The sequence below is a fragment of the Myotis myotis genome, unplaced genomic scaffold (genome assembly GCF_014108235.1).
Source record: "Myotis myotis isolate mMyoMyo1 unplaced genomic scaffold, mMyoMyo1.p scaffold_m19_p_18, whole genome shotgun sequence".
Taxonomy (NCBI): Eukaryota; Metazoa; Chordata; class Mammalia; order Chiroptera; family Vespertilionidae; genus Myotis; species Myotis myotis.
Genome location: NW_023416322.1, coordinates 26,096,534 through 26,121,490, shown reverse-complemented (window position 1 = coordinate 26,121,490; position 24,957 = coordinate 26,096,534). Strand labels below are relative to the sequence as shown.

The following is a 24,957-nucleotide window of genomic DNA, read 5'->3' as shown; positions in this document are numbered from 1 at the left end:
GTGGCTGCACCCAGCAGTGACCTAAAGGGATCCTCTGCTTTCCTGTAAGGCATTGTGCAGAGCCCCAGAAAGCATCTAAATTGTGTGGCGTGGGAAGGAGAAAGAGGGCCCTCCTGGAGCTGCCAACAGGAGGGCAGATGGGGTTTTGGACCTGCACTGAAGAGAGCTTGGATTGTGAGTGGGGCTGGCAATCTTGGCCCCAGCTTACTGAGATCGGCTGTGCAGGAGACCTGCCTCGAGCTGAGGGGCAAAGGTGGCGGGTTCTCTCAAGGCAGGTTGCTGCTTGTTTGTTTCTTTATATGTTTTTGATTTTTGGATGGCGCACCTGGCATCCACTGGGAAGGTTTATGTTGGGGAGACAGACCAGTGAGAGCTGGGTTTGTGTCTGCTTTGTGGAGACGCTGAGCTGAGCGCTCTGTGAGTTCAGCCAGCCAGAACCAGGAAAGGAGGGGTGGAGCTCTGTCTACCTCTCCTGCAGGCTCGGTGCACCACCTGCAACAGGAAAGGGGCTACATCAACTCTCTGAAGCCCCAGATGCTCCAGCTGGGCACAGTTTGGTAGGCAAAGGGAGAACAGCCAAGAGGAAGACATTCCTAGAGTAAGACTATTGTTTTGTTTAGGTTGCTTGTTTGTTTCTTTTCCAATATTTTCTTGATATACGCTGCTTTACTTACAAACATTAAGGACAAAGAGAGAATCTTAAGGGCCATAAGAAACTATCAGTGACCTATACAGGAGCTCCCAAAAGGCTGTCAGGTGATTTCTCAACAGATACACTACAGGCCAGAAGGGAATGGTATGAAGTATTCAAGGTAATGAAAAGCAAGAATCTGAAATCAAGGCTACTCTGTCCAGCAAGGCTATCATTCAAAATAGATAGTGAAATAAAGAGTTTACCAGACCAAAAAAAAGGGTAAAGGGGTTTATTACCACCAAGTCAACATTGCAAGAAATGTTAAAGGGACTGCTGTACTAATAAGAAGAAATATATATAGAAACATAGGCATAAAGAATAAAAATGGCAATAAATAAGTACCTATCATTAATAACCTTAAATGTAAATGGATTAAATGCTCCAATCAAAAGACATAGGGTAGCTAAATGGATAAAAAAAAATATGACCCACATATATGGTGTCTACAGGAGACTCACTTCAGAATAAAAGACTCACACAGCATAAAAATGAAGGGATAGAAAAAATTTTACATGCAAATGGAAAAAAAATCAGGGGTAGTAATACTTATATTTGACAAAAGAGACCTCAAAGCAAAGACCATAACAAGAGACAAAAAAGGACACTACATAATACTGAAGGGATAGAGCCAACAAGTGGACGTAACCCTGGTAAACATATATGCATCCAATATAGGAGCACCTAAATATATAAAAAAGCACTTAGAGATCTTTAAGGGAGAAATCAACAGCAATACAGTAATAGCAGGGAACTTCAACACTCCACTGACATCACTGGTTAGATCATCCAGACAAAAAAAAATCAACAAGGAAACAGAGACCTTAAATGACACACTAGATCATATATATTTACTTGACATTTACAGAACATTTCACTCCAAAGCTACAGAATATATATTCTTCTCAAATACACACAGCACATTCTTACATGTTAGGACAGAAATTAAGTCTCTACAAGTTCAAGAAGATTGAAAACATATCAAGCATCTTCTCATATCACAATGGTATGAAACTAGAATTCAACCACAATAAAAACACTCAAAAACATTCAAACACATGGAGGCTAAATAATATGTTATTAAACAATGAATAGGTTGTCAATGAAATCAAGGAAGAAATAAAAAACTTCATGGAAACAAATAAAAATGAACATACAACAACCCAAAATCCATGGAACACAGCAAAAGCAGTCCTGAGAGGAAGTTCATAGAATTACAGGCCTACCTCAAGAAACAAGAAAAAGCTTTAGTAAACTATCCAACACTACAACTAAAAGAATTAGAAAGATAAGAAAAGTCCAACGTATATAGAAGGAAGGAAATAATAAAGATCAGAGCAGAAATAAATGACATAGAGATTTAAAAAAATACAAAAGATGAATGAATCCAAGAGCTGGTTCTTTGAAAAAATATACAAGATTGATCACCCATTAGCCAGACTCATCAAGAAGCAAAGAGAGAGGGCCCAAATAAAATCAGGAACGAAAGAGGTGAGGTAACAACTGACACCGCAGAAATACAAAGGAGTATAAGGAAATATTATTAACAGCTATATGACAATAAGCAGGACAATATGGACAAAATGGACAAATTCCTAGAAAAATACAATCTTCAAAATCTGAATTAGGAAGAACCAGAGCACCTGAATAGGTCCATAAAACTGACCAAAAAAAATCAACAAGGAAACAGAGTTTTGTCAAACATTCAAAGAACTATCACCTCTCCTCCTCAAACTATTTCAAGAAATCCAAACACTTTCAAGCTCTTTTTATGAGACCAGCATTATCCCAATTGCAAAACCAGATAAGGACAATACAAAAAAAGAGAATTACAGGCCAATATTCCTGATGAACATAGATGCTAAAATCCTCAACAAAATATTAGCAAATCGGATCCAGCAATATCTTAAAAAGATCATACCCATGACCAAGTAGGATTTATTCTAAGGATTCAAGGCGGGTATACTGTTCACAAGGCTGGTATAATGTTCACAAATCAATAAATGTGATATATCACATAAACAAACTGAAAGACAAAAACCAGATGATCATATCAAGAGGCACAGAAAAAGCATTTGACAAAATCCATCATCTACTTTTGATAAAAACTCCCAGCAAAGTGGGAATAGAGGGATCATACCTCAACATAATAAAGGCCATATGTGACAAACCTACAGCCAATATCATACCCAATGAGCAAAAACTAAAAGCATTCCCCCTAAGAACAGAAACAAGGCAGGGATGTCCGCTTTCACCACTCTTACTCAACATAGTACGGAAAGTACAGTGATTAGACAAGAGGAAGAAATAAAAGGCATCCACATTGGAAAGCAGGAAGTAAAATTGTCCTTATTTGCAGATGACATGATCCTGTACATAGAAAACCCTAAAGACTCCACCAAATCACTACTAAATTTAATAAATGAATTCGGCAATGTAGCAGGATACAAAATTAACACCCAGAAATTGATGGCATTTTTTAAAAACATATTTTATTGATTTCAGAGAGAAAGGGAGAGGTAGAGAGAGATAGAAACATCAATAATGAGAGAGAATCATTGATTGGCTACCTCCTGCACACCCCACACTGGGGATTGAGCCCACCACTTGACCATGTGCCATGACCTCCTAGTTCATAAGTCAACACTCAACCACTGAGCCACGCCAGTCAAAGTTATGGCATTTTTATACACCAATAATGATATTTCAGGAAGAAACTAAAAAGACAACCCCATTTACCATTAGAAAAAAAATTAAGATATTTGAGTATAAATTTAACCAAGGAGATAAAAGATGTATACCCGGAAAACAGGCCATTGAATAAAGAGATAGAAGAAGATATAAACAAGTGGAAGAATATACCATATTCATGGATTAGTATATCAACATTATAAAAATGGCCTACAATGAATCACAACAGAGAACCCAGAAATCAATCCAAGCCATTATGCTCAATTAGTATTTAACAATGGAGACAAAAGTATACAATGGAATAAAAACAGTCTGTTCAATAAATGCTGTTGGGAAAATTGGACAGGTACATGCAATAAAATGAAACCAGACCACCTACTTACACCATACATAAGAATAAACTCAAAATGGATAAAAGGCTTAAATGTTAAGTCATGAAACCATAAAAATCCTAGGAGAAAACATAGGTAGCAAAATATCAGACATCTCATAAAGCAGAATTTTCACAGATACATTGCCTAGAACAAGAGAAACAAGAAAAAATAAATAAATAAATGGGACTGCATCAAACTAAAAAGTTTCTGTGCAGCAAAAGAAACCAGCATCAAATTGAAAAGAAAACCCACTGTATGAGAGAACATATTTTCCAATGATACATCTGATAAGGGGTAAATTTCTAAAATATATAAAGTACTCATACAACCCAACAAAAGGAAGACAACAATCCAATTAAAAAATGGGCAGAAGACCTAAATAGACACTTTTCCAAAAAGGACATACAAATGGCCAAGAGATATTGAAAATACTCAACATCACTAATTATCAGAGAGATGCAAATTAAAATGACAATGAGGGCCCTAACCGGTTTGGCTCAGTGGATAGAGCGTTGGCCTGCGGACTGAAAGGTCCCAGGTTTGATTCCGGTCAAGGGCATGTACCTTGGTTGCGGGCACATCCCCAGTAGGAGGTGTGTAGGAGGCAGCTGATTGATGTTTCTCTCTCATCGATGTTTCTAACTTTCTATCCCTCTCCCTTCCTCTCTGTAAAAAATCAATAAAATATATTTAAAAAAATAAATAAAAAATAAAAATAAAATGACAATGAGGTACCATCTCACACCTGCCAGAATGGCTACCATCAATAATTCAATAAACAAGTGCTGTGAGGATGTAGTACGCTGCTGGTGGAAATGCAGACTGGCACACCACTGTGAAAAACAGTGTGGAGTTTCCTCAAAAAATAAAAAATGGAACTGCCATTTGACCCAGTGATCCCACTTCTAGGAATATATCCTTAGAAGCTTGAAACACAAATCAGAAAGAATATACGCACCCCTATGTTCATAGCAATGTTATTTACAATAGCTAAGATCTAGAAACAGCCCAAGTGCCCATCAGTAGATGAATGGATTAAAAAAACTGTGGTATATTTACACAATGGAATACTATGCATCTGTAAAAAAGAAGGATCTCTTAACCTTTGAGAAAGAATGGAGGGACCTGGAGAGTGTTATGCTAAGCAAAGTAAGTCAGTCAGAGAAAGACAAGTATCATATGACCTCATTTATATGTGGAATCTAATGAACAAAATAAACTGATGGACAAAACAGATCCAGAGACACTGAAACATGCAACAGACTGATGTATTCCAAAGGGAAGGGGTGAGGGGGGCGGAGAGAGATTAACCAAAAAAAATTATATGCATAGCCCATGGGCAAACAATAGTGGGGGGAAAGCTGTGGAGGGGGTGGAAGCTGGGTGAAGGGGGGTCAACAGGAGAAATAAAAGAGACATCTGTAATACTTTCAACAATAAAAACAATTTTTACAGACATTCTCTTCTACATTTAGAAAACTGTTGGTTCTCTGGGGAAAAGGAAGGCGTTGAAATAAGAGTAAGGTTCCTTTAAGCCAAGCATCCAAAGTGTGTAGGGGTGATGTGGTCCCATAGATTGCATGCAGAAGGCTTGAGTTTTAGTTCTGACACCTTTACTTGTTGGCTCTGAGACCTTGAAGAAGCAATCCCTAATCTTGGAGTGACCATTGCTTCATTTTTCATTGAGAGCACTGGATTGATGACCTTCAAGTCCTTCCTGCTCTAGCAATCACTGGCTCAGCTATGTTTGGCATCTTGAATAATTAGGAGAGGAAACCAGATTTAGAATCTTACTATTGCAAAAGTGGTTTTAAAAAAAATAATGATGATGAACCTAAACTGTTAATGTGCTTCTCTAGTTTCTTCTGTTAAGGTAAGGATCCTGATACTTAAACCTCGGCCCGCCATCCACGGAGCAACAACAAAGGTAAGGATAACAGCTGGGGAAAGGCGCTGATGAGGAAAAGCTCAGCTCTCAACTCTAAGGCTCTCAGCTGTAGTGCCTGGAGATCTGGCTCATCTCCCTAGTACCCTAACATTCAATCACTTGGCTTTGTGAAATGGGTTGCTTTCAAATGCCAAACCAAGACTTTGTGTACAAGGCTTGCAGTAAAGTGCATGAGACTTTGGAACTTGACTACTGAAGCATTTTATTCTGCTAGTTATTGAATTACCACGGCTCTAGAGTTTGAAGCTAAAGACTCTTATCTTTTACCCCATTGAAGCAGCTCTGACTGATTAACCCTGTGGACAGGAAAGCATGGCAAAGAAGGTGGCAGTGATTGGAGCTGGCGTCAGTGGCTTGGCCTCCATACGGTGCTGTCTGGAAGAGGGGCTGGAGCCCACCTGCTTCGAAAGGAGCAATGATGTTGGAGGCCTGTGGAAATTCTCGGTGAGTGGCACACCACTGGAACACCAAGAGAAAGGAGATGGGTTATACAGCAAATTAAATCTAATCAATTCTAATTCGGACGTGGAGGAAGGTCACAAAATGTTCCAGATCTGGAAAGTAAAATCTCATCTCTCTCATCTCACTAATGTCCAATCATTCAAAACTATATCGCACCAGCACAGGGCTTATTGTGAAAAGGATGTCTCCAGCTTATTAAACACTAGAGGCCCGATGCACAAAATTTGTGCAAGAGTAGGCCTTCACAGTCACGATGGCTGCCTGGATCCCTCCCTCGCAGCCACGGCGGCTGCCTCGATCCAGCAGCTGCAGGCCCGGCTTCATCCGGAAGGTTGTCCGGAAAGACGTCCAGTCTAATTAGCACATTGCACTTTTATTATTATAGACTGTGACCAGTCTGACAAAGCCCAGATCTCCAAGCTGCAAAGAGTGCTAAAGTCAGTAATTAGACAAAAATCACCCCACTGCCTCCCCGTGTGACTGACAGGATTCTGAACCTATTGCTCTTAAATCCTAGGAACCTGGAAGAAAAGGAAAAGAAAAACCTAGTTGGGGGTCAGAAGTCCCAAGTTCTAGTCTCAACTCTTAGGTTTTCTGGGCAGATAGATTTTAGGCAAGTCACTTTTCTTTCTGGACCTCAAATGCTCATTTGTCAAATGCAGAGGTTGGAAATGAAGTTATCTCTAGTGTGCCTTCCAGTTCTAATGGGTTGATTCTATAATTAACTCATGTCTACTGGGAAAGCATTATAAGCTTTTATAAATGATTGTGTGTGTTGGTTGTGTGATTACTGAATACTCTGTGAAGTCCAAATCCAGAGGAAAAACAGATTGCCTGCCATTCAGCCTCATTGTTGTAGAAATAATATAATAAGGAAATATTCATTATAAACACAATTTTTAAATTTCAAAAGCCAACTTTGGGAAAAAAATCTAGCTTTTCTGTTGTGAATTCCCCAACCATTGTTATTGGATGTAGACGATATGTGTTTGGCTTAAAGACATTAATTATATCCACATCATTCACCTTGTAAATGTATTCTCCCTTGGTCTGTTGTAACCCAACCTGCAACAACAGGTTGCTATAATAGAGCGTTATCGGTGCGAATTTAAAACACATTTGTATTCACCTCAAAAGCTTATATATAAAAAATTGGGGCCCTGGTTAGTGTGAATCAGTTGGTTGATTGTTGTCCTATGCACCAAAAGGTTACTGTTTCAAATCCTGGTCAGGGCACATGCCTAGGTTGCCGGCTCAATCCCTGGTAGGGGACACGTAGGAGGCAGCCAAATGATGTATCACTTTCACATCAATGTTTCTCTCTCTCTCCCTCTCTCTTTCTCCCTCTCTAAAATCAATGAAAACATATTTTTTTTAAATTAGGGGTCCTATAATCCTGAAAATATTACGTAAGTTATAAGATCATTAATTTTTATTTTTCATTGGGGAATCATGAAGAGGTTATTGTTTTTTAAGAATTCGGTTTTCTGCCCTAGACTGTTTTACTCAGTGGGTAGAGCAGGGGTGGGCAAACTTTTTGACTCGAGGGCCATGATGGGTTCTTAAACTGGACTGGAGGGCCGGAACAAAAGCATGGATAGAGTGTTTGTGTGAACTAATATAAATTCAAAGTAAACATCATTACATAAAAGGGTATGGTCTTTTTTTTTTTTTTTTTTAGTTTTGTTCATTTCAAACGGGCCGGATCCGGCCCGCGGGCCATAGTTTGCCCACGGCTGGGGTAGAGTGTTGGCCTGGGTACCGAAGGATCCCAGGTTCAATTCTGGTCAAGGGCCCTGGGCATGTGTAGAAAGCAACCAATCAATGTGTTTCTCTCACAATGATATTTCTCTGTCTTTCCCTCTCTCTTCCACTCTCCCTAAAAATCAATGGAAAAATATCCTCAGGTAAGGATTTTTTTTTTTAAAAGAACTCAGTTTTCTCCCCCCCGACCCCCACCCCAATATATTTTTATTGATTTCAGAGAGAAAGGGAGAGGGAGAGAGAGATTGAAACATCAATGACAAGAGAGAACCATTGGCTGGCTGCTGCCTGCACGCCCCACACTGGGGATTGAGCCCACAACCTGGGCCTGGGCCCCGACCATGACCTCCAGGTTCAAATGTTGATTCTCAACCACCGAACCATGCCAGCTGGGTCGGTTTTCTTTATTTACATTTGCTCAGGGAGATATGGCCAGCTTTGCCTAAATCATGAAATGGTTCTCTGTTATCTCATTAGCAACAGTTAAATGCTGCTTGAGCATCTATTTTGGCAGAGTTGTGTATTAGGTAGTAAGATGACTAATATAGGTGACATAGTCACTCTACATAAATAGTTCCTGCTCCATCTGGTGAAGCAAGCTACCATATAGGTCCACAATCCTTTTATAAAAAATGGGCAAAAGCTCCTTTGATAGCAAATGTGTCCTAAAGTCTTACAAAGCATGAGCTGAACCCACAAGGCTATTTATAGTCTTGACTTGTTTCACTTTGTGTTTCTCTGCAGAATTTTATTGCATTTTATTTATAGGGTGTGTCCCCCGCCCCCCGCCCCAGATCTCACAAGGAGTATTATGGAAAATCATACCCAAGTCTATAAATTCTAAAATATATGTGGCCAGAAGTGTTTCAAATATGAGATTATGGAACCTTACGACAACTAGATTGTCAACGTGGTGACTGTTAATTTAATGAGCAAGTGCCTTGAGATTTAGAAGAGGGTGGACTACTGAAATCTCAGCAGGTCAGGGAAAACTTCCTGCACAGATGGCTGTTAGCTGAAGACTTGAAGGATGTCCACTATGTGACACACTGCAGAGAGTGCCATTCCCACTGTAGCCTGTGAATGGCACCCTGCAGATGCACAGTGTCCAACCAGGTGACAGTACCAGGTGGAAAAGGTTTCTAGATAGGGTAACCCGCACTCCAGAGAAGGCACTGAACATGGTGTACCCAGGGGTCCAAGTTAACCAGTGCAGCCAGATCAGATGATAGGCTGGTAAGATGCAAAGTCAGACTCTGAGCTATCCTTTCCATGAGGTCATGTGTATGAGCAAAATTATATCAAAGGCCCTATGTGGCTATAAACATTACAAATATTGTAAACTTTAGCCCCCTCCGCATATCAAAATCCTTCCTTCTTTTCAAAGAAAAGTGGCTTGGTACAATGTATGATCAGAGAGGGATTTTTGAAAAATGTATTATATAAGCTACCATGTTGCAAGTCCTGTTAGGCAAAGGTGTTCCAGAAGAAAGAAACCTGATCATTCTGAACTTTTCACTGTGTGCTTTTCCTATAAAATAAAAGCCAAATTGGGTTTACACACTAGCAGGTTGAGTATGAGCATGTTTTAAGTTTCACATACTCTCTAACAGGGCCTCCTGGCCTCAAACAATTTTAATCTGCTGTAATAAGAGCTTGCTCAACAACCTGAGTACAATAGGTCAGAATATTTGGGCTGTAAAGGGGGGAAACAGAACTATCTGAACTTTTGTTCTACTTATCTATTCATTTATTCATTCAACAAATATACATATTTGTGTAATTATGTATATGGCACTGTGTTAAGTATAGCTGCAGTTAAGAGGTATGGCAGGCAGCTAGTATTTCAAAAGCAGAGAGAAAAGAAGCATTAGGATAGCTATAGTACAAGTGAACATGTGAGGAGGGCAGTGAAGACCATCAGAGCATGGTGGAGGGAGATGATTTCCAGTTGGTGAGGAGGAAGGCAAGGAAAGGCATGAGGAAGGAGGCAATTTCTGAGCTGGACCTCAAGGGTACATTTAGATCAAGAGAAATGAGACTGATAAGCAGAGACGGAAAACAAAAGGAGATCAAGGCAGACTACTAAAATGCACGTACAGCGTTCTTGAACTTGCCTCTGACCTTGCCCTCAAGTTGCTTATGTTCTAGCAGCAAAGATGAGACATGGATGCAGTGATAACTCCAGGCAGGCGGTGGGAAATTGCCTGCAGCTGCTTGGATCTCTGGGTTTAGGGCAAGCTCTCTCAGCCAGAGGCAGAGTCTGAGCTTCATTTCTGCCTTACTGAACCACCCAACATATTGAAATAATGAAAATGGGAGCTCTCTGGAGCAACTGTCTGTTGTTATACAATACATCTATTTCCTTTTGTTTTGGAGAACAGCCTCTTAGGGGGGGGAAATCCAAGGAGCTGTGGGACACACATTCTTCTCCCTGTGTTCTGATTGGCTGGGGTCCAGGGGCCAAAGGGCATAGATTCATTCAACATGGAAATAATTCAAGAGCAGAATCTTACATTTTTTTAACTAGTCCCCAGCCTGCAGCTCAGCCCTCGCTGCCTTCAATGGGCAGCTGAGAAACCTCCTTCAACCCTTCTGCTCTTAACTGTCAATGAAAGGCACCAGCTGTGGGGAACAGGGAAGACAGATGTAAGAACATCTCAAGCATGAGCCTTCTCTTTCTGACCTTAGCAGAAACTTCCAATTGAGGTTTAAAAAGTTAAAATTTGAGCTTACAGCAACCATGAGAAGACGAGGTGTTATTTCCAACTTCAGGGAAAACACCGAGGCCTCGGGCAGCCCCAAGAGACACACTCTTCCCAATTCTTTCCAGTACTTTTTGTCTCAATCTTCCCGACATCAGTTGGGGCTGGCAGGAGACAGACATCTTGAGTCCAACAGCAACATGACATTCCTTTCTCTTCCATCATTCCATGGGAGTTCCCTCAGGATTTGGGGAAGCTGAGGCTGCCAACTTTTGAAGGTACTTCTAAGGCAGCCTATTGTGTGAACTTCTGCCCTGTGCTTGCAACAGAGAGGAAATGTTGACTTTTCAACCATTAAGCCTTCAACCACTTCTCAAAAGAAGCTGCTTTTCCATTACACAGTGACTTTAAAGTGAAGTGCCCATGGAACACAAGGGCTATGGCTTCTGGTTTCCTATGTTTCCTGGTAAAGAGTGAAAGCCGCTAATTGGTGAGCTAGGGAACTCCTCAAGCACAGAGTTCACTTCCAAAAAATGCGGTCCCTGGACGAGCCACATCAACAATTCCCTAATAGTTGGAAATGCAAATTCTCAGGCTCCATCCCAGACACACTGAGTCAGAAATTCTGGGGGTAGTACGAGGAATCTATGGTCTAAGGTAATTCTGATTTCACCCAAGTTGGGAAACCACTTCAACAGAGGGTTCTATTGCTGTTGAAGAGTTTGCTGAACACCATATAGTCAATTAAGTAGGCTAAAAGCTGCAGCCTCCTTTGGATGAGAGAGAGAGAGGGGGGGGGGGAGTGTTTAACATAAGTGTCAGATCAGAATCACTGCTCTGATTAAAAAAAGAAAGAAAACCCTATGGGACTGAAAAAACAGAGCTAATACGGGGGGTTATCAGAATAAGAGGACTAAGGTTGACAGTGGCCCACTCTGAGCCAGGGGCTATGGCTTTCTTTCCAAATCTTACAGAGACCTGTTCATTTTTTTCATGGGTCTTTGGGAGGTTTTATTATTTTCTTTTACGTATTAAAAAGCTTTCAGTCATCGGAGCACTGAATGTCCACTAAGGGCCACAGCATTCTTGTTTTCCTTTTGAAGCTTTGTTATTCTTCCAGGAACATGCAGAAGAAGACAGAGCCAGCATTTACCCGTCTGTATTCACCAACTCTTCCAAGGAGATGATGTGCTTTCCGGACTTCCCGTACCCTGAGGATTACCCCAACTTCATGCACCATGGCAAGCTCCAGGAATACATAAGGACATTTGCTGAAAAGAAGAATCTTTTAAGATATATACAGTTTGAGGTATGAGCCTTGTAACTTGTGCTGTTGACGTCAAAATGTGTATGGGTTAGCGAGAAAGCAAGGGCACAGCACTCACCTAGAGAAATCAGAGCCAAATGGTTGGACACCACCCCCACAGGAGGTAAGCTGTGTTGGTGCAGACTGTAAAGTACTCATGCATTGTTGATGTGTTTTGTTTTGTCTTTGTCCCTAAACATGTTCCCCATGAATCTCTGAGAGCTTTGAAAATGCCACAGAAAATGCTGTCACCGTGTGCATTCCATCCTCATGCTCTCATATTTTAGCAACAATCTCAAATTCTCTAGTTCTTATTTCTGTCAATACTTTGTGGCTCAAGAAAGCATGGCATTCATTAGAAATTCTTCCATTATGGAGAAAGTAGCAACTTAAATGACTGATTACAACAGTTTTTTCCAGCATTGTCCACCCACTTAGCTCCTTAGACTAGGAGCCTTGGGAATTATGGCACTGAGGCACTGACTTTGAAAATAACAGCAATGCTTTACCTTTGTTTAGAACTCTTAACTTCCATTCTTTACTGTTAAATACAGAGCACACATACCTCAAAAAACAATCAGAAAAATTATGATGTTGGATTACATATATAATTTTATTTGTTGTGTTTAATAACAGTAAATAAAATTATATTATCTATTGTCCCAATTATGATTCTTAATTATAATAAATGTTATAAATTAAAATAATTTAATTAATTATAATAAACATGATTGCAGTTGTATTTAATTTGATTTGATTTTTACATATACTTACATAATAATGATACTGTGAAAGTGGCTAATATTTCCAAAGGAAGAGTATCTATTCAGAGCAAAGGAGAGACTGTCTTGAACCCTCAGACATTCTCATACATAAGGAATAGATGGGAAGTGAGAACAAAGAGGAAGAAGTCATGAATGTCGTGGGGGATGGCAGACTGCAAATGGCATTTTCCTCCAGAATACCCCCAGTTAGGTATCCCAAATCTACTAACTTCTTGTCAAACGAGTAAAGATACCCCGGTAAGGAATTTTCCCTGTGAGATTTGAAGATTCACTGTGACTCCTATTTGAATGTCTTCCCATACATGTCTCAATGACCAGGAGAGCTCACAACAGCGATTTCCTCCACAGAAACACGGCTAAAATGTTAAATACAGAATGATAACTAGAATAAATTTCTTTCTGATTTTCTTTAAGACCCTGGTTTCTAGTGTAAAGAAATGTCCCAGCTTCTTAGTTACTGGCCAATGGGAAGTTGTTTCAGAAAAGAACGGGAAGCAGGAATCAACTATTTTTGATGCTGTGATGGTTTGTTCGGGACATCATGTGTACCCCAATCTGCCAAATGATTCTCTTCCTGGTAAGTTTGGGAAATACGTAATAATTTTGGGACTTATACACAAACATCAATGTTGAAATAGATCTTTTCCTAGATTGTATATTGATTATTCTTAAGGTCTCAAAGATTTCAAAACAAAATTTTTAAGTTTGATGTCATGTGAAATGTAGTAATAATTGGCCTCCTGGACCTCTATACTAAACGAATCAAGGACCTGTAAGTCAGAATTAAGATGAAGACACAGGTCATATCTTAGACTCGAATGTAAGTCCTGACAGCACATGGGATCTCTGAGTGAAGTGATATGTTCACAAAAATAGAGTCCAACTGCAAAATTGTTTAAAAAAAGTCATTTTCTTATTTATAACATAAACACATTTGTTATTTATAGAGGAAATTTGGGTTTTCTAATTTCATATATATCCACATTTTGCAAATTAACTTTAAAATTCTCAGTGTGAGTGTGTGTGTGTGTGTGTGTGTGTGTGTGTGTGTGTGTTGGCACGCTCCATTACTATACAAAAGTAGCAAACGTCAAATAATACAATACACAAACAGCATTTCTTTCTTCCTTCCAACAGAAACACATGTCCACTCAAAAATATTAGAGTTCCCAACTCAAGGCATGATGTTCATAGGCCAAGGTAATTAAAAGAGTAGAGATTCTGGGAAAATAGAAGGTCAAAACCACTAATGTTAAGAGGCAGTCTATATCCTTTAGGCTTACAATAAATAGTGTAGGCTTAGAACACCTGGCCTCAACTCCTTATTCCACTGGTTCCTTACCACGTGAATTTAGTAAGCCACTTATTTGTCTCAATTTCCTTGTCTTTTAAAATTGAGATAATACCAATAGCTATCATTCAGAGATGTTATCAAGATTAAATGGTTAAAATATATAAAGCCTTTAGCAGAAGGCCCAACCCACAGTAAGTTCTCAAGAAATACTAGCTATTATTATTATCAAAATAGAAGTTCTCACCCTAGCCAGTTTGCTCAGTGGCTAAAGTGCCAGCCCACAGACTGAAGGGTCCCAGGTTCGATTCTGGTCAAGGGTGTATACCTCCATTGTAGGCTCAATCCCTGGGCCTGGTCTGGGCGCATGCAGGAGGCAACCAATTGATGTGTCTCTCTCACATCAATGTTTCTCTCTCTCTGTTTCTTCGCCTCCCTCCCACTCTCTCTAAAAAAATCAATGTTGGGGGCGGGGGGAATGCCCTTGGTGAGGATTAACAAAATAGAAGTTCTCTTATCTTAAGGGTTTCTTAAAGGCACTAATCGTAACTATTTGAAGGTTTCTTATCAAAAACCATCAAAAGGATAAATGCATTTCAAATAGGGACTGTTTTTAAAAATTAAGACTGCTAATAGGAGGTTTAAAAATAAAAATATCAAAATACATGAGTACAATTTCTTCTCAAATCAACTCCAACTATTCCCCATGTTCTACTTAGGCCTAGACCAGTTTCAGGGCCACTACCTCCACAGCCGGGAGTATAAGGGCCCAGAAGCCTTCAAGGGGAAGAGGGTCCTTGTGATTGGCCTGGGGAACTCGGGATGTGACATTGCTGTGGAGCTCAGTCGTCTGGCTACACAGGTAAATGAACAGAAAGGTTTGGGGAAAACACACCTGGAGTATGGCTGTACTACTAAACCAAACACTGAGGACAGTGTTTGCCATGTCTTACCACAAGGAATCCCCCTGCTATATATGCCCATTAAACCAGGGGAGACTATAGACATTCTCCCTGTGAAGCAAGGTAATGTGGCCATGCTCATATGGAAGTGCATTCTGCTGGAATCAGAGGTAAGTGCATGTGCTATACACATATGCAAGTGCGCATTTCTTACTAATTTTATGTTCTGATCACCTCCAAGCAAACTGGTGGCTAGTCAAGCTCTACCTTCACTTATTTAATAGTAATTCTTATCACTTACCACCCTGAAGGTCTGGAAGATACACAAGGTATAGTTCTTACTACTGTTTATCTATTCAACAGCTACTGCTCAACCAGTATCAGGCACTTTTTTTTTTAATGTAGGAGTTTCAGATTTGTTTTTTTCTGTTTGTTTATTTATTTTAGAGAGAGGAAGGGAGAGGGAGAGAGAGATAGAAACATCAATGATGAGAGAGAATCATTGATCGGCTGCCTCCTGCACACCCCTTACTGTGGATCGAGCCCATAACCTTGGCATGTGTCCTGACCAGGAATCGAACCGTGACTTCCTGGTTCATGGATTGATGCTCAAACACTGAGCCACACCGGTGGGGCACAGGCACTTTTTATAAACAAACACACAAACAAGTCAGACTACTGCCTGACTTAAAGGAGCAGGCAATGGGTGGACTTGGGATGACAGGTATGCACACCATTGCAAAAGGAAATAATGAGACATCAGCGACATTAGCTGTGGCAGTGGCAGCACCATGAAAGAAGAACCTAACGTAGCCTGGATGGAGTCAAGGAAGGCTTCCCAGAGGACTCCAGGCTGCATCATACATGACCAGTAGACCCTGAAGAAACAGCATATTTTTAAGGAAATGGGTGCTCAATAAATAAATTCGTAAATATATGAAAGAAAAGCTTAGGATTTTTAAAGTCATTTTCCCTTGGGTTATTACAAAAGTTGTACAATAGGCAAGCAGCCGGGCTTGACTCCAGGCTGAGGCAGCTGCCGTGTTGTGGGCTGTCCCACAAGGTGCTGGGTAGGTGTGTAGAGAGAAATAGCAAAGGAGATCAGAGAACAGAATTCAATCCTTGGCATCTCCTCAGCCTCATTTCAGCTGGAGATTTAGCTACATTTCCCACACACAACCCAGCAATTCCACCACTGAGGTCCACTGGGTTAGCTGGTTTCTACCAGACCTACCATCTTATTCCCTGAGTGTATGAAGATGAAACATGTTTGTGGGCTGAATACAGAGCCCTCTGGTTCTGAGATAGTAGGTTCTCATTCTTTCAACAACTATGCATTAGCCCTCTATGGTGGAGAGGGAAGTAGGTCTTCCTCTACCTGGTTTCAATTATGAACCCACCTTTTTAGAGATGCTCTTGCCTGGATAGTGAAGGAAATAAATACATGGATATGTCCATAGACTTGTGTTGTATCTGCTTATTTCTCACAGAATGATATTGAAATCAATGTTGCTTCCCCCATCAGGTCATGATCAGCACCAGAAGCGGTTCCTGGGTCATGAGCCGGGTTTGGGAGGACGGCTATCCTTGGGACATGGTGTACATTACCCGGTTTGCATCCTTTCTCCAGAATGTCCTTCCTTCATTCCTCTCTGACTGGCTATATGTGAAGAAGATGAACACATGCTTTAAGCATGAGAACTACGGCCTGATGCCTTTAAATGGGTACTGCAAATAACACATACTTATCATTCAAAAGAGTGGGGCTCTAGTTTAAGTGGAATTTTTCCTCTCTAGATCTTACTTTAGTTATTTCACTGAGGCTGGTCGGGATTGAATGGATGACGATATAAGAGACGCGGTAAATCCAGAGATCAGGTATGGGATAAAAATCTTACTGAAATTAGTCAAGTGGGGAAAGGCATATGGAAGAGTACAAAAGGGGATGGAGCAGGCAGCTAGATCACCCTGATGTGCAGGATTTGGTTGTGGTAGCTACAATCTAGACAGAGGTTTGTGGACTGAGCCAACTCATAAACTCTGTTTGTGATTTTTTAAATATATTTTTATTGATTTCAGAGAGGAAGGGAGGGGAAGAGAGAGATAGAAACATCAATGATGAGAATCACTGATTGGCTGCCTCCTGCATGTCCCCTACTGGATCAAGCCCACAACCCAGGCATGTGCCCCGACCAGAAATCAAACCCTGACCTTTTGGTTCATAGGTCAATGCTCCACCACTAAGCAAGACTGACTGGGCATAAATTGTGTGGGGGTTTTTTTGTTTGTTTTTTTAATCCTTATCCGATATCCCAGTGATTTTTAGAGACAGTGGAAGAGAGAAGGAAAGACAGAAACAACGATGTGAAAAAGACACAATAATTGGTTGCCTCCTGCACACACCTTGACCAAGGGCCTGGGCCAGGGAGGAGCCTGTAACCAAGGTACATGCCCTTGACTGAAATCAAACCCAGGACCTTTTGCTCCACAGGCCAGCGCTCTATCCACTGAGCCAAACTGGCTAGGGCTAAATTGTGTGTTTTTTTAAGGAACATCTTGTCTATGCTTATGGGCGAATGGGGATAGAAATAATAATACTTACTCCTCAAGACTGTTGTGGTATTCAGTAAGATTAAAAATATATACAACTTACTTTGTAAACTATAAAGCTTCACAAAATATTGGTTCTCAATAGCCTCAAATGTTTAATATGATTCTGTGGAGCAATTAACATGTCTTAGCAAGTAGGAAGTCTCAAAACAAAAGCACACACCTCCTCCTCCATGGAAGAGTTGGCATTTTTTCAGGATGGTCAGAGGGCATGGGACACACCAGGTATTTGATTTCCACAGAACTGATGAAGTCAATAAATGTAAAGAGATTCATGTATGCGTTTCTCTATGGAGACAGAGCCCAACCCCTTCTAATGAGAAAGGCATTCTAGGTAGAAGAATCACTGTATCAACAGAAAAAAAATAAATAAATGGGTAAGAAAAGAGAGGATCCACAGAGAAATTTTCTATTTGGCCCACGCTAGCAAAAGTGTTTCATTGTGTTTAGAGAAACGGGTTAAGGAAAAATAAGAGGGAACTGGAAATTGAAATAGCAAATGCCAGGCTTGGGAGCCAGAGCCTCACTCCACAGCACTTATGCGACCTAGTCTGGCAGACTGCTAGGCCCCTAAAGAAAAAAGAAAAGGTGATTTCATGCATTTAAAATTATGTTTAATGTAATAGAACTTCTAACGCTCGAGCTAGTTAAGATTATTTTTGTCCTGTAACAGTAACTGCGAATTGTATTTTGCCTTTGTTCTTGAGACAACTGAAACACAGTTTTGGAAGTCTACTACTAAGAACTAAGCTCCTTCCTAGAAAGGGTTCCAAGTAGCCTAAGGTATTGGCATACTCCCACTCCTGCCTTGGAGAGCAGAGGTGGAAAAGGGGAGAGAAAAACAGGTTTCACTGCGACCTGCTTCTTGTCACCTTTTAAGGTAAAAGAAGAGATTGCAGGGTTAGAGAGGTGGAGAACAGTGTGGAAGCATAGGGACAAATTCTAAGATTTAAAAAGTTCCTTAGGATTTGAGATAGAAGAAAGTCCCAAATCCCTGAAAGTTAACTCAAAATGAAGAATATCATAAAAAAAAAAAAAAGGCCTAGAATTTTGGCAACAGAAGTGCAGTATCCAAGTTGTTATACTTTCTTCTGTGACCACAGTTGATGAAAGACTTGGCAATAAAACATACTACCACAACAAATCTGATTTCCTCACGTACGATGCGACCTCAGCTACAGTAATAGTTCACTTATAATAATGATGCTCTTGTGTGCCAGGCACTCTTGTAAGTGCATTACAGAACATTGTTTCATTCTCAGAGCTACCTCATGAGGTAGATTCTATGTTATCTCCATTTTACACGGAAGAAAACAAGTGCAGAGAAGTAGCAGCCAGAAAGAGATGGAGCTAGGTTATACATTTAGGTCATCTAGTTGCACAGTCAACATTCAACCACTTTATTATGCCTCCGAATTAGTGTTATTCTAACCCATTTGATGAGTTTCCAAATAGCGTACATACCCATAAGAGCATTTTCAAGTTTCCAGGCACCAAAAGAGGCAGCTCAGACAGAAATTCTTAGGAACTGCTTTAGGCAATAGGAAAGGAATTACCCAAAAGAAGAGAGTTCCGTTGTCCTCATGCTGATGTTCACCTGCTCAAATTTGGTTGCAAAACTAAGGGCTGCTGTAGATATCTCTTGGAAATGATGTACTTTACAGCAAAGGCCTTTTCTTGTTTCTGCACAGTGCCCTGAGGAAAGAGCCTGTGTTCAATGATGAGCTCCCATCACGCATCCTGTGTGGCACACTGTCCATCAAGCCTGGTGTGAAGGAGTTCACAGAGACCTCAGCCGTGTTTGAGGATGGGACCGTGTTTGAGGCCATTGACTTTGTCATCTTTGCAACAGGCTATGCATACGCCTACCCCTTCCTTGATGACTCCATCATCAAGAGCAGAAACAATGAGGTCACCTTGTTTAAAGGCATCTTCCCTCCAATGATGGAGAAGCCAACCTTGGCCGTGATTGGCTTTGTCCAGTCCCTTGGGGCTGCCATCCCCACAGCAGACCAGCAAGCCCGCTGGGCTGCTAAAGTGTTTGCAAGTAGGTGGGCCATTCTTTCATTCAGTCAGTCAGCAAACGTTTACTGAGATACCAAGCTAGGTGCTAGAGATATACGTAAAGGGAACCAGACAGACATGCTGCTTGACCTCAGAGAATTTAAAGTAGGGTGAGGGAAATGCCACAATAGGGGAAACCTTAGGGTTTTCCGGTGAGGGGAGCTAGACAGTGAGTTATTCCATGAAGAGGGAAAGGCATAAATGTGAGAACAGCATAAAGTGTGTGATGCTCCAGAAACATTTTGGTGTGAGGCAATATAAAGCAGAGGCAGGGAGTGGCAAGAAATGGAGGAAAGAACCAGGGTGAGGAAGGCCCATATCAGCTGTGTTAAAGAGCTTAGATTTCTAGTGGGAGAATTGGAAGGACTTTGAAAGGCTGTAAGCAATAGAAGGATAGCAGTGGGTCACTGAAATGTCAAAGTACATGGCAAAGGTTGGAAAGGACATGTCAAGTACATGCTGGAGGTCTTCTTGCTATCCATGTGTGTCAGAATAACAATGTCAGCTCACTCCTACTCTATGAACAATCTTCTCCCCTTTGGGCTATAAGTGAAAAAATAAAGAATACAAGAATTACATGGGAAAAGGCAATGTCTCAAATATATTGATTTAATTTACTCCAATTATATTGATCATCACTGTCATTAAGAGTAGTAGCCTTTCATCCAAGGGTTCAAGAATCTTGGCCAATATAGGAATACCTTACTTAACATACTATTCATAAAAGCTTAGACTATAGGTAATGAAGAAAGTGTTATAATCATAGAGTGTATATACATGTTTTCTAAAAATGTTGTGGCTAAATTAGCTTTTCTTTTATGTGTACCTCGAAGGAGAATTACTGCTAAAAGCCCTGTCATGTGATCTTTTGTAACAGTGCTCCCCTATAAAATACTCCTATTGTCTTTTCTCTTGAAAGGCACAACAGGGCCTCATGCCTGAGGTATTGTAGGAAGATTGGACACAGTATATAACCCCCCAAAAAAATTTATAAGAAACAAAGGGTATTATTTATTCATTCATATTACTTGAGCACCAACTATGTGCCAGGCTCTGTCTTGGCACTTAGGACACAACATCAAACAACATGATTAAAATTCTAATAGAAATACAGCAAATATCTGACCACAGTGCACCACTACATTGAGATAATAGGTAACAAGGACTGGGATGTATTTGTACACTGTGAATGTCACAATAACTTCTTGCCATTGTTACAAAGGCCAACGAGCTACCATCAGCAATTGGAAAAAACCTCGGATGGTGTAGTGAAAATCACACAAAAACTAAAAAAGATTTTGCTGCCCCCTTTTAAAAATGTTTTATTTTTCAATTACAGTTGACAAACAATACCATATTAGTTTTGGGTGTACAACCTAGTGATTAGATATTTATAGACCTTACAATATCCTCTTTGGCTGCAGGCTGATTCTGAAAAAAACCATGCTTCTGTCTACTGTCCCATTTTCATTGCCATGTACCTTAAGAGTGAACTATTTCACCAGATTATTTCTTGAAAGAATCCTTAACAAGAAGAGGTAGACAAGAAATTTGAAGAAACTCTTTTAGCTATTATGTGCATGAAGGTTCCTGAGTATACTGAGGATGAGGCCCTCCATAAGGTCACAGGAATATGAGATTGGGTGATTTAAAGCTACGAATCCTTCCACTGTCACTATCTCATTGCAGACCAGCTTTGCGATTCCCAAAGCAGGTTTCACTGGCTTCTCAAATCTTTCTTTCTATGAATTTTTATTCTACTAAAGATACTGAATAAAATTCATCATGTGTCAATTATACATTTCTGATTTGCCTTTTTCAATATTTCTCTCTTCATTTCTTCTCTAGACTCATGTACCCTGCCAACTACAAAGGAAATGATGGATGATATTGATATGAAAATGGGAAAGAAACTCAAGTGGTAAGAGGTTGTACTTGCTAATCAAACAATTAGAAGACTAACTATAATCAAACAATATTAGGTGGGAAAATAATAGTCATTACATTTCTCCTGTATAAGACTAAGTTCTCAACTGGGTGATTTTGCCCCCCAGGAGACATTTGGCAAAGTCCAAAGAAGTGTCCAGTTCAAAATGCCAGTAGTGCTGAGGTTGAGAAATGATTATAACACTTTCCCGAAGAGCTTCTTTCTCATTAGCCACATGTCTGTCCTAGACACAGCGATCAGACAAGAAAAAGATATAAAAGGTATCCAGATTGAAAAGGAAGAAGAAAAACTGTCACTATTTGCAGATAATGTAATACTCTGTATAGAAAACCCTAATGATTTCACCAAAAAACTATTCAAATAAGTGAATTCAGTGTATTTGCAGGATATAAAATTAATATTCAGAAATCTGTTGCATTTCTACATGCAAATAACACACAATCAGAAAGAGAAATTAAGAAAACAATTCCACATACAATTGCATCAAAAATAATAAAATACCTAGGAATAAATTTGACCAAGGAAGCGAAAGACCTGTACTTAGAAAGCGATAAGATACAGATGAAAGAAATTAAAGAAGGCACAAATAAGTGGAATTATATACAGTGTTCATAAATTAGAAGAATGAATATCATTAAAATGTCCATACTACCCAAAGTAATCTACAGATTCAACACAACCCCTATAAAAATATCAATGGTGTTTTTCACAGAACTAGAACAAATAATCTTAAATTTTATATGGAACCACAAAAAAACCCTGAATAGCCAAAGAAATCTTGAGAAATAAGAACAAAGTTGGAGGTATTACCCTCTGTGACTTCAAATTGTACTCCACATCGGTAGGGTACTGACACAAAAACAAATACCTAAATCAATGGAACAGAATACAGAGCCCAGAAATAAACCCATGCTTATGGTCAATTAATCTACAACAAAGGAGGAAAGAATATATAAGGGGGGGAAAGACAGTCATTAATAAATGATGTTGGCAAAACAAGACAAATGCAAGAAAACCTGAAACTAGGCCATTTTCTTAAACTATATACAAAAATAAACGTATCTACAATAAGATTAAAGACTTAAATGTAAGTCCTAAAACCATAAAACTCCTAGAAGAAAACAAAGGCAGTAAATGCTTTTACATCAGTCTTTGCAATGTTTTTTAACACGTTTCTTTTGGTAAAGGCAACAAAAGGAAAAATAAACAGATGGGACTAGATCAAAGTAAAAAGCTTTTGCAACAAACAAAAAACTCATAGATACAGACAACAGAATGTTGGTTACCAGAGAGGAAGGGGGTTGCTGGAAAGATGAAAAAGGTAAACAAGATAATGGAAGGAGATTAGATTTGGGATGTTGAGCACACAATAGAGTATACAGATGTTATATTATAAAGTTGTACACCTAAAATTTACGTTATTAACCAAAGTTACCCCAATAAATTTAAGAAAAATAAAGCTTTTGCACAGTGAAAAAAAACATCAATAAAACAAAAACGCAACCTACTGAATGGGAGATGATATTTGTAAATGATATGTCCAATAAGAGGTTACTATCCAAAATATATAAAGAACTCATATAATTCAATAGCAAAAACAAAAAATCTGATTAAATAATGGGCAGAGGACCTGAACAGACATGTCTGCAAAGATATGCAGATGGCCAATGGACTCATGGAACATACCCAACATCACTAATCATCAGGGAAATGCAAACCAAAACAACAATGAGGTATCACCTTATACCTGTCAAAATAGCTATTACCAAAATGACAACAAGTAGCAAGTGTAGGCGAGGAGTATCAGTAGATATTCCTCAAAAAATTAACAATGGAACTACAGTACAACCCAGCAGTTCCACTTTGAGGTATTTATCTGAAGAGAATGAAAACAATAATCTTAAAAGATATATGCACCCCTATGTTCATTGCAGCATTGTTTAAAATAGTCAAGATATGGAGGCATCGTAAGTGTCCATCAATAGATGAATAGATAAAGAAGATGTGGTACATTTATACAATGGAATTCTACTCAGCCACAAAAGAATAATAAAATCTTGCCATTTGCAACATGGATGAATCCAGAGTATTCAATTATATGTCAACTAGAGTTAAAAATGAATTTTAAAAACAGAATAGTCATGTATTAAAGAGAAAACTAAATTAATCAGCCAAATTGGGAACCCAGTTCACTTCAGGCCACATGGCCAGAGGCAAAAGGCTAAAATGACATCAAAGTTGAGTATAAATTAGGGAGGAAAGAAAAATAAAAGCTTATTTATAGCCAAAGAACAAATTATAAATTTAATGTTGTGGCAAAAGAGAAGAGTGTGGGTGTTACTAGAGGTGCTGACTAAAATTTGAGTTTTTCTGAGATAGAAAATAAGAAATCGGTGCTTCTGTTTACAACTCATTCCTATATGCTCTTTTCTTTCCTCAGGTTTGGACAAAGCCAGACTTTGCAGACAGATTACGTCACATACATGGACGAGCTGGGCTCCTTCATAGGGGCCAAGCCTAACATACCATGGCTCTTCCTGACTGATCCCCAGCTGGCGCTGCAGGTGTTCTTTGGTCCTTGTAGCCCATATCAGTTTCGACTTATGGGACCAGGAAAGTGGGAGGGGGCCAGAAAGGCCATCTTGACCCAATGGGACCGTTCAGTAAAGCCAATCAGGACAAGAGCAGTCAGTGAAGCTCACAGACCACAACCTTTTTACAACTTGTTTAAAATTCTCTTATTTCCACTGCTTCTTCTACCTGTTTTGCTTGCACTTTATTAATGAGAGAGTTCTTGGGTCTCAGAGTTCAGCCTAGAAGTTCAATTACTGATATGCCTATACATGTACACGTATAAAATCTCATACCTGCTCTTTCCCTTCCTGTAGATGTAAAAATGAATTCTGGCCCATTTGACTCAAAGTCCAAATAATGAAAAATACTCAGCATCTCCTTTTTCATGAGAATCTAGACTCTAAAAGGCTTAATTGGCAAGTTTAGAGATGCTCGAGGTAAAGAAGATGGGACAGTAAATGGGAGGGCAGCTTTGTAGGCTGAACAAACTTTAATAAACGTTTTAAAGGGTGTTTTGTCATGGGGAGAATTGATATCACAACTATGTTGAGTCTTCCAACCTATGACACACTATATATTTCCATTTATTTAGATCTTCTTTAATTCCTCAGTAGTATTTTATAGTTTTTAGTGTATAAGTCTTACCTATCCTGTTTCAGATTTATCCTAAGTATTTCATGGGATGTTATTATAAATAGCAGTTTAATTTTTTAATTTGCTACTGTTTATTGCTAACATATAGAAATGCAATTATCTGTTCTATGAACTTTTATGTAGATTCCATAATACTTTCTACATAGATGATCATCTCTAAAAATAAAGATAGCTTTTGTTCCCTCCCA

The 24,957-nt window shown here is 39.5% G+C and overlaps 1 protein-coding gene across 2 annotated transcripts; it reads left to right on the top strand.

The window, feature by feature from the left end:
* Nucleotides 1–5,995: 5,995 nt before the first annotated feature.
* Nucleotides 5,996–24,957, top strand: FMO3 (flavin containing dimethylaniline monoxygenase 3). 2 transcript variants are annotated; one of them, XM_036344912.1, is made up of 9 exons: nucleotides 5,996–6,148; nucleotides 11,756–11,944; nucleotides 13,141–13,303; nucleotides 13,864–13,926; nucleotides 14,737–14,879; nucleotides 16,445–16,644; nucleotides 19,221–19,576; nucleotides 21,442–21,514; nucleotides 23,982–24,957. In XM_036344912.1, exons 1-9 carry the CDS (start codon nucleotides 6,017–6,019, stop codon nucleotides 24,322–24,324), a joined length of 1,662 nt encoding a protein of 553 aa, XP_036200805.1. In that variant the 5' UTR covers nucleotides 5,996–6,016; the 3' UTR covers nucleotides 24,325–24,957. The 2 variants fall into 2 exon arrangements, with proteins under 2 accessions (XP_036200805.1, XP_036200806.1); XM_036344913.1 differs by lacking the exon at nucleotides 13,864–13,926.